The sequence below is a fragment of the Psammomys obesus genome, unplaced genomic scaffold, assembly GCF_907164565.1.
Source record: "Psammomys obesus unplaced genomic scaffold, mPsaObe1.curated_primary_1811, whole genome shotgun sequence".
NCBI lineage: Eukaryota > Metazoa > Chordata > Mammalia > Rodentia > Muridae > Psammomys > Psammomys obesus.
The window spans coordinates 11,860,262-11,871,042 of NW_026595981.1; the positions used below are offsets into that span (position 1 = coordinate 11,860,262).

Genomic DNA, 10,781 nt, shown 5'->3' on the forward strand with positions numbered 1-10,781 from the left:
TATATATATATATATATATATATATATATATATATAATGTGTGTCTGCATCATGTGCATTTGATGTTTACTGAAGCCAAAGGAAGGTTAACAGCTTACCTGGAGCTACGGGCGTTTGTGAGCCACCTGGTGTGGAATCAGCTTTGATCCTCCGGAAGAGCATCAAGTACTCAACCACTCAGCTGCCTTTCCAGCCCTTCAAGATAATTTCACGAGGAGCAAAGGGATATCACAGATTAGAGAGATTAGCCGAAAGCATTGACAGCAAGCTATAGAAGAGTCCTCAAGGGCCAGCTGCTACCTTGCTGAATAGGCTCGCTCGGTTGTTTCTTTTCACTGTGTCCTCCAGGCTGCCTGACCTGGGAGCTACTGGCTGAGCTGCCACCTGGCTTTCTTGACATGGGTTCCAGGGGCCAAACTGAGATCCTTAGACTCGCTCCAGCCCTTTTACCTTCCGAGCCATCTTTCCAGCCTAAAGGCTGCTTTTAAATGCTCTAATTTTGTTTGGTTGTTTAAGACAGAGGCAAAATCTGTAGTTCGCCCTGGCCTCACAGTCACAGGCATCCTCCTGCCTCACTCAGCCTCCAGAATGCTGGTGTTGTTGATGTGTGCTACGAAGCCAAGTTCTCACTGTGTGTATGTCTGTCTTTCTGTGTCTCTCTGTAACTGTGTGTGTAAGGTGGAGAGCATGTGTGTTGAGACCATTTGTAACTCAGGCTGGGTTTGAACTCCCTACCTTGAAGATCTGGGATTATAAGCATTTACCCACCATCTCCAGTTTTATGTAGTGCTGGGCATAGGATCCAGGACCTGGTGCACACAAGGCAACTAAGTCACATCCCACCCCCCCCTCTCTCTCACTCTCTTAAGCTAAACGTTAGCATATGAGGCCGTGGGTTTCACTGTGGCATTTTTACCCATGTAGATCATTTTGCTTTGTTCTAATTTGTCTCCCTTTCCACTAGGCCCACTTTGGATTTTGTCTGGGTTTGCTTTCTTGAGACAGGGTCTCATGTAGCCCAGGCTAGCCAAAAACTTTCTATGTAGATGAGCTATGGATGGTCCTCCTGCTTCAACCTCCTAAATGCTGGCATTACAGGCCAGGAGCACTGAAACTGGCCCGTTTTTATCTTTCAGAGCATTTGAAATACTCCTCTCTTCTGTTTCCTTTCTGTCCCCACCCTAATCCACCCTCAGGTCAAGTCAACTTCCCTCAACAATTGCATTTGCTTCTCTGTTTGTGGTGGCGAACATCTTTGATCCCAGCGCTAAGAGGCAGTGGATTTCTGAGTTTGAGACTATCCTGACTAGCCTGGACTACAGAGTGAGTTCCTGAATAGCCAGGCCTACACAGAGAAATCCTGTCTTGAAAAAACAAAAAGTAAGCAAGCAAGCAAGCAAAGCAAGCAAACAAACAAACCCATTTGTTCTCAGCATGCCTGTGCTTACTGATGCCACTCTGGTCCAGCCTCTTGCTTTGAGGCTACCGCCTCCCAATAGATCTTCCCGCTTCTTCTTCAGTCTCTGCCTAGCCAGATGTGGTGCTTCTTCAAAACAAATTCCTTATGGTAGTACACGGGCACTCTCACTGGGCCTGCCAAACCTTCTGGTTCTCCAGGATCTGCCCTCGGCTCACCCTGCTCAAATCAAGCTGGCCTCCTTTCCATCCCACCAATACCCCAGGCCTTGTCTTGCTGTATGAGGTCATCCCTTGAAACCCACTGGAGAATGGCTCCAGCCATCCTCCATGTTGGTACCGGCCCCTGGAGATGCAAATGCTCACGTCCCTGGACACATGTACTTTAAATAGGTCTAGCTCATATTCAATGCTATGTAAACAGTTGCTAAACTATTTCTTAGAGAAGAATAAATAAAAAAAAAGAGTCTATATCTGTTCACCAGAGTTACCGTTCTTTTTCTGAGATATTTTCAAACTGCCGTCTGTTAAATTAGTTTGTATTTGTTGCTCTACCCAGAACACTTTTCCCAAGAAACCTACCTCCTTAACATTTGGATCTCAGGTCTAAGGCTTCCTGCAGAGGGATGCCCTGATTGTTCAGTTCCTGAACCCCACGCACTGTCATACCTAACTTGCCCTGTGACACTTGAAGTCATCTTGTTCACTTGTTTAGTTTGTCTTCTGTCCCATCTAGCTCTAAAGTATGAATTCCATGATAGCATTGTCCTCCTCTTTCTTTTTTCTCTTTCTTTCTTTCCTTCTGTCTGTCTGTCTGTCTTTCCTCCTCCTCCTCTTTTGAGACAGGATCTCATGTAACCCAGGTTGTCCTTGAACTCTTGAACTCCTCCTGATCCTCTTGCCTCTACCTTTCAAGGGCCAGAGGACAGGTTTGTGCCACAATGCCTAGTTTATGTGGTGCTGGGCTTAGTGCATGCTGGGCAAGCACTCTGCAGCTGAGTTATAACCCAGTCCCTTCCTGATTTTTTTTTTTTAAAGACAGGGTTTCTCTATATAGTCCTGGCTGTCCTATAACTTGCTCTGTAGACCAGTCTATAGACCAGGCCTTGAACTCAGAAATTGGCCTGCCTCTGCCTCCCAAGTGCTGAGACTAAAGGAATGTGCTACCACCACTTGGCTTCCCTTTTACTATATCTTTAATGCCAGGAATTTGAGAGTTGGGCTTGACACCCACCTTCAATTGCAGCAGCCTAGAAGGCTGAGGCACAAGAGCAGTACACAGTCAAGGCTGGCCTGGCCTCATGAGCGAAGTGGTGGCACAGCTTTAATCCCAGCACTCAGGAGGCAGAGGCAGAGAGTACCTCTGTGAGTTTGAGGCCAGCCTCGTCTACAGAGTTCCAAGATGGCCAAAACTACACACAGAGAAACCCTGTCTCAAAAATCAAACTAAATTTGAAGTGGTGATGAGGGCTTTTAATCCCAGCCCTGGAGGGTGAGAATGGGGGAGATACAGGCAGAGGCAGGCAGATCTCGTGAGTTCGAGGCCAGCCAAGGCTGTGTAGACAAAACTATCTCAAAAAATTTTAAATAAGGTAGAGCATAGTGAGTTACTCCTGTAATCCCGGCACTCAGGAGGCTGAGGTAGCAACGTCTCTGTGAGTTCAAGGCCAGCCTGGGTTACAGGTCAGTCTATGCCACTGTAGAGGGGATCAGTCCTGCCCTCTGCCCCACCTGTGCTTCCCATAAGCCTGGAAGTTCCTAACATGTAACAGCCAGGGGTAGGCTGGGACAGTAGGATCAGCTTCCTCCTCTATTATAGCCTTAGGTTCTCTCTAGTGGTCATCACTGACCTGTTGATCTCAGAATTCCTTCCTTCCCTCTCAGAGACCACCTCCCCTTCTAAAGCCTATAAACCTAGGGAATTGCCTTTGTTCTGCCCGTTGCTGCTGACCACCACCATATCCCAGCTTATCCTGCTGGGATTGGCTCCCATTATTAAAGGGCCTGGACACATGAAACCTGCCTCAGTACATCTCTCTACCACAGCTGGAGAGGATCGTTACTATTTAAAACAAATAAATAACACTGTTACTAACAATAGGGAAATAGAAACATAGCTCAGTGGTACAGCGCTTGCCTGGAAAGTTCAAGGTTCTGGGTTTGAGCTCTAGTACTGGGAGGAGAAAGAAAAAAGAAAAGAATGAATGAACAAAAGAAAGAAAGGGAAAAAAAGGAAGAAAGAAAGAAAAAAGGAAGAAAGAAAGAAAAAAAGAAAAGAAAGAAAGAAAGAGAAGCTATTTGCCTGTTGACTCAGTCCAAAGAGCAGATCAAATGTCTCTTTAGAGGATGATCCTTTACACTCCCTAACAAAATTAATGTTTCTCTCCCCAGTGCCCTGAATAGCACCTTATTCATGGCTCCATTACATCACCCAGGCCTCTACACTCCCTAGGAAAAATTAGCAGCTCTCTGGCCTCTCTGCCAGGCCCCGCTGGCAAGATCGTATCAGATCAGCAGTGCGCTTTCGGCACCTGGCACCTGGTCGCCCCTCCCGACAGGCTCCGGGGCTGAGCTGGGTCCAGCGGGAACCAGGCAGGAACGGATAGGGTCTGCTCTCAGTGCGCTGATCTGAGGATAGCAGCCCTGCTTTCAAGTACGGACACGCCGAACCTGAAACTTCAGGATGTTCTATAATAAAAGGGGCAGGCTGCATTAAAGAAAAAAAATCCCAGTACACCGGAAACTTCCTGAAGGCTGAGGGCTGCATGCTCTCACACTGCCATCCCACCCATCCAGCTCTGGCCTTGTGGGGAGGGGGAGGGGCTCGTCACAGGTGACTGCGCCGCGCTCTCCCCCACACCCATCAGTAAAGTCCCGTGGCATTACATCACAGGGGAGGGCCTGGTGCCATCTTCCTGTGTGGACAGACGTTGCAACTGTGCTTTGTTTCTTGGCGTACAATGACTGCTTTCTCCCTGCTCTGGCCAGGTCACTGGTTTCGGTCATGAATGTAGCTGACACTGTGCCGTGCCGACTGTTTTTAAAGTACCTTGGGCCTTTCTGCACTTGAAGTTGTTTTAACAAAATAGCTGCTTCCATCTAGCCAGGGCACCTCACACACAGAGCAGTGTCTGTTCCATTCTTAAGGCAACCTGCAAGGTAGATATTTTCTTCCTTAAAAAAAAAAAAAAAGAAAAAAGAAAAAAGGTGGGCCTGGAAAGGGGATGTCTCAGTGGTTAAGAGCACTTGCTGCTCTTCTACTCCAGCCCTCTCTTGAGCTCCACGGGAATGCACACACACACACACACACACACACACACACACACACACACACACACACACACGTAAATAATAATAAGAAAACGAGCCTGGTGGTATATGCCTTTAGTCCCAGCATTTCCAGAGGCAGAGGCAGTTGGATCTCTGTGAGTTCAAGGCCAGCCTGGTCTACAAAGCAAGTTCTAGGACAGCCAAGGCTACACAGAGAAACTCTGCCATGAAAAACAAACAAAACTGGACACGGTGGAGCACGCCTGTAATTCCAGCACTGGAGAGGCAGAGGCAGGCAGGCTGTCATGTATTCAAGGCCAGCCTGGTCTACAAAGCGAGTCCAGGACAGCCAAGGCCACACAGAGAAACCCTGTCTTAAAAAGAAAGAGAAAGAAAGAAAGAATCCAACAACAAACCCAACAAATTAAAAAAAAAAAAAAAAAAAAAAAAAAGGCTGGCTAGGGATATGGCTCAGTGATTGGTGACAGAATGCTTGTCTAGCATGTATGAGGAACTCGGTTCAATTTCCAGTGCTGAAAAAGTAAAACACAATAAAACGGTCTGGAGGCTGGAGAAATAGCTCAGAAGTCAGAAGATTTTGGTCTTGCAGAGCATGTCTATTCAGTTCCCAGAGCACACTTGGTGACCCTCAACCATCCGTAACTCCAGTTCCAGGAGACCCAACGCCCTCCTCTGACCTCTGCAGGCACACGGTGCACAGACATACATTCAGGCAAAACACTCTTACACATAGAATGAGAAAAAACAAGCCAGGCACACACCTGCAATCCCAGCACTCAGGAAGGCAGATGGAGGCGGATCACGGATCACTGTGAGTTTGAATCCAGCCTGATCTACAAAGTGAGTCCAGGACAGCCAAGGCTACACAGAGAAACCCTGTCTCGAAAAACCAAAAAAAGAAAAGAAAGAAAGAAAGACTGGGTGCCGTGGTCCAGGTCTACAGTGCAGCTCTGGGAAAGCTGTGACTGAAGAGTTGTCATGAGTGCGAGGGCAGTCTGGGGAGGAGAATGAGCTCCAGGCTCACACGGGCTACACTGTGAGACCCTTCCTCCAGCCCTTTAAAAAATGTTTATTTATTCTTGTTTTATGTGCATTGGTGTTTTGCCTGCATGTGTGCCAGTGTGGTATATGCTCTCCTGGCGTGCAAGCACACATCCAGATAGAGCACCCAGACACAAAATAAATAAGATCTTCACAACACAACACCGCACAGATTCTTTTCCGATCTTTCAAGGTGACACTCCTTAGCCAGGCTCATCCTTCTGCCCCATCCTTTCTGTTCTTATAGTGGCTGTGCAGGGACTCCTCGAAGGTTCACTCACACCTCATCACACCACACCACACCACACCACACCACACCACACCACACCACACCACACCACACCACACCACACCACTCCACACCAGCAGCTTTCCATTGGTCTGCTGTGGATATAAACATGTTTTTGTTTTGGTCCCAGGTGTGGGATGTGGGACTGATTCTGGTGGTCCACAGCAGCAAACTATTTTTTTTGGACTGCCCCAAACCGAGGGGCTTCAACAACGGGGTTCCTAAGGTGGAGAGATTGGAAGGAATGGGGGGAAAAAAGGAACAAGAGACGCAAGAATGAAAGCCAAGTCTGTTCATCTGATCAAGGCTTCCGTTTATTAGAAATTTTTACCCAACTTATATAGGGAGAAGGCAGGAAAGGGAGAAGGTTAATTTACTGCTGCAGGAAATAGGAAGAGTGCTTTCATGGGTTAACTATTGTACCTGCAAGGTACCATAAGGATGTTTTCTTAAGATAGCTTACGGATGCTCTAACAAAGATGTCCTCACAATCTACCACCCATGATTTAGGGTCTTAGATACCTCTTTCACTAAATGGCTTTAGGTCTCCACTAACTGACCTTTGCTCTCTCCTTGGCTTTGGCTTCAGTAACTACCTTTGTCTCCACTAGATAGCTTTGGCTCACTAATTGACTTTGGCTTCCGTAGATACCTTTGTCTCCACTAGATAGCTTTGGCTTTGGCTTCCGTAGATAGCTTTGGCTCCCGGTATTGGACCATCAGCAGACTGTTTGCTTCATGCGGGCTCTGAGAGGAGCTCTTTGCCAGCGACAGGTAGTTTAGATCTGAGGGCTCTGGAGGGAGAATAAATGCCAGAGCCCAGAGAGCGGAGACTGGAGAAAGAACAAGACTGCTCCTGCTTCCCCCTTGCTGCTCCTGGTTGCTGTTGTGAGACAAGAAGTTGGAGGTCTCCTGAAATGAGGAAGGAACCTGATGAGGACCCTAACCAGCAGGAAGCAGCTAAGAGAACTGCGCCCCTCTCCCACTAATCCTTTCTCTTTCTCATACCTGGTGTTGGGGTGCTGGAAGGGATTGGGGTGGAGTAGGGAGAAAAATATGAGAAACGTAAATAAAAGAGTTTTTAAGAAAGCATGCTGACATTGGTCAGTTTTCAAATGTCTCAAAGATCACTTTGTAGTGTTTGTTTGTTTGTTTGTTTGTTTTGTTTTGTTTCAAGACAGGGTTTCTCTGTGTAGCTTTGGCTGTCCTGGAACCCACAGAGATCGGCCTGCCTCTGCCTCCCTAAGTGCTGGGATTACAGGCGTGTGCCACTATGCCTGGCTTTGGCAGTTGTTGTTTGTTTGTTGTTTGTTTTACTTAATATAAATGTGAATGCTGACAATCAAATCTGGGGCCTGTAACATGTAAGACGAGCTCTCTGCCACTGTGCCCTGCTCCCAGCCCAATATCTCAGACTCCCTCGAAGTTCATTCCTGGGTCTTAAGAGGAAGCCACTTAGAGGAAGAGTAACTTAGTTTCTCCTGATCCCGTCAACCAGAATCGCTGTTTTAGCTCTGCTGCCTCTGAGGTCCTCTGCTCTGGTTTTGTTTTTAATGAGTCAGGACCTCATGTAGCCCAGGCTGGACTCACACTCACTGTGTAGCTGAGTGCAACTGTGAATTCCAGGTCCCCTTTCCTGCCTCTCCCCAAGTCCTGGGACTCTGTGGCTCTGTGGCTCTGAGCTGTTTCTTGTAATACTAGGAACCAGCGCTGACTCAGGACCCCTCGGACGTCGCTCTGTGGCCCTGCGTCATAGTTGTGTGCTCCAGGTAAAAATCCCTCCGGTCGGTCACAACAAGTAGAACAGGAATGGGATGGGCGGCAGCTGGACATTCGCTGAGCGCTTAGCCTGGCAGCAAACAGGCAGCTGGAAACTGGAGAGCTCACGCAACCAGTTAGTGCTCAGGGTTTCATTTTCAGAAAAGAACAATTGCAGAACAATTGATTCTATTGTATCCAAAGCTGTCCAGTGCGGTATGCTCTGAGTGATTCCATTGCGCTGTTCGCCGTCTGAGGCACACACCCGTTAGTTACGGGGACTGGGAATTCTACACTGGGGATTCTACACAGGCACATCACTGTTTCCTTTCCGTACACGGCACATCACCGTGCACTGTGTCCTGTAATAACGTTTTAAAAACCACTCCCACACACGTACGCACATTTTTCTTTTAGTGGAGCTCAGAGGACAGCTTGAGGGAGTCGGTTCTCTCCCTCCACTATGTGTTCGATCCTGGGGATCGAACTCAGGACATCGAACTCAGGACATCGGGTTTGGTGGCAAGAGGACTATACTCACTAAGCCATCTCGCCAGCCCCACACTACAGCAATCCTTTCTTACTAAGTTAAACTCCACAAAATAGACATCAATTTAGCAAGCCTGCCATTTTTAAAATTACGTATGTGTGTAAACATGGACCTATACATGCATCTACGGAGGACGGAAGTTCCCCTAGACCCGGAGTTCCATGGGTTCCTGGACAGCCTGAGGTTGGTTCTTTGGACCAGTCTCCATCTGGTCCCCCGCAAGAGCAGTTCGCACTCCTGACTGCTGACTCCCTAGGTAGACTAAGCTGGCCTTGAACTCACAGAGATGTTATCTGCCGCTCCCTCTCATTTGGGATTCGAAGGCATCTGTGACCACACCTGGCCTGCCCTGTTTGGTTGGTTGGTGTTTGGTTGGTGTTTTGTTTTGTTTTGTTTTGTTTTGTTTTGTTTTGTTTTGTTTTGTTTTTTTGAGACAGGGTTTCTCCATGTAGTCTTGGCTGTCCTAGAACTCTGTAGACCAGGCTGGCCTTGAACTCTCAGAGATCGGCCTGACAATGTCCTAAATGCTGGGATTAATGCTGGGTAGTGTACACCTCTACCACCTGGGTTTTTCTGTTTGTTTGTTTGTTTGTTTGTTGTTTTTAAAGATAGAGTTTTTTGTAGCCCAGGCTGACTCAAAACTCATTATGTCTCTGGGAAAGACCTTGCACTTTATTTTCGTCCTAGGTGTGTGTGTATGTGACTGTCGGTGTTCTTGCGCGTGCACACACCTGTGGAAGCCAGTGTTAGATGCGAGGTGTCTCCTGACCCTCCCCACCTTATGTATTAGGCAGGAGCTCTCACTTGACCCCAGCTTGCTCTGGGAGCCCCCGTTTCTGCACAGGGAATACAGACAGGCACCTGTGCCTCCCTGCCTCTTGGCTGGCACTGGGTACCAGACTCTAGTCTCTTGCATCGCAAATACTTACCTACTAAAGCCATCTCCCTAGTTCCCACCTTAAAGCTTTTGGGGTTTGTTTGTTCTGTTTAGATTTTTGTTTCGAGATAGCCCTATTTGTACAGCCCCGGCTATGCTGGAACTCATTATGTGCTGGGACTCACAGAGATCTGCCTACTGAGTGCCAGAATTAAAGGTGTGTACCACCATGGCTGGGCCACTTTAGGTTCTGGTCCTCCTGCCCCTTCTTCCCCACCGCTGGATTTACAGAGGTGTGTTAGCCCCCAAGCTATGGCACCTTTTGTTTTTTAATAGTGTTAATTCATTAGCCTGTATGTTGATTGATGATTTGGCTAGCTAGACACGGGCCCGCCCGGCTTCCTAACAAAGGCTCATTATTCTATACAGCTAAGGTAAGATGATACACTGAGTTGAATTTACAAAGGCAAGAGTAGCTTCTGGGATGCTGGCATGCTACCTGAGTACAGAGTGGTAAAAAATTCTGTAGCCAACTGCCCATCCATTAGGCTGCATCAGCTGGGTTTCCCCCTCTTCAAATAACACAAAGTGGATCCATTTCCATCCACCAAAGACAATCGCATCTGAGGCCTAGCAACCTGACTATCCAGACTTTTATTTCAGTCTCAGCTGATGGCAGTATTCCAATTCCAGCATTTTCTTGGGGGTGAAGAACAACCTTTATTGGCCAGGGATGGGAACACATGCCTTTAATCCCAACACTCTGAAGTGTTGGGATTAAACACATGCAGATGAATCCCCAGGGGTTCAAGGCCAGCCTGTCTACACGGAATTTACTATTGAGATAGAGGCTGTGTAGCTCTTTGCTAGCTAGAATGTATCGTGTGATCCAGACTGGTCTTGAACTCACAGGGCTCTGCCTGCCTCTGCCTCCAGATTAGAGGTGTGTAGCAGCAGGTCTAGAATACTGTTTGTTCTTTGAGTGAGAGTCTCACTATATAGGTCTTGCTGGCTTGGAACTCACAGAGATCTGCCTGCTTCTGCCTCCCAGGTCTGGGAGCCCAGGCATTTGCCATCCAGCCTGGCCTAGCTCATATAGCAGAATCACCTGGAGATATTTAGAAACATACCAAGGCAATTCTGATTTCATTGTTCTGAGGTGGAGCCTAGCAGACGTAAGTGGCTTTAAAAGCTCCCGGGTGGGGGCATCAAGATGGGGGAGGGTGCTTGTTGCCAAGCCTAATAGCCTGAGTTTGGTTCCCAGGACCCCACATGATAGAAGGAAAGAACCCACTCCCATAAGTTGTCCTCTGACCTCCATGTGTGCTGTGGTACACACACTAAACAAAACAAAAGAATAATGTATAAAAATTTTAAAATAAGAACAAAAAAATCTACATAGATGTTAGGTACAGCCATTGGTGAGGCTATGGACTTGGCATCTTTTCATTTTGCTACTCTACCTGCTCCTCATACTGAGATTTGGACAGTCTCCAATATACTAGGCAAGTAGTGTGCAAGAGAGTGTTCTCTCTCTCTCTCTCTCTCTCTCTCTCTCT

General features: G+C 47.5%; 1 protein-coding gene across 1 annotated transcript in view; it reads right to left on the minus strand.

The window, feature by feature from the left end:
• Nucleotides 1-3,874: 3,874 nt before the first annotated feature.
• Nucleotides 3,875-10,781, minus strand: part of Prr11 (proline rich 11) — a 22,544-nt gene continuing 15,637 nt past the window's right edge. The window contains exon 10 of the mRNA XM_055619582.1: nucleotides 3,875-4,123. Coding sequence (XP_055475557.1) covers nucleotides 3,875-4,123 — 249 coding nt within the window. The remainder of the gene's footprint in view (nucleotides 4,124-10,781) is intronic.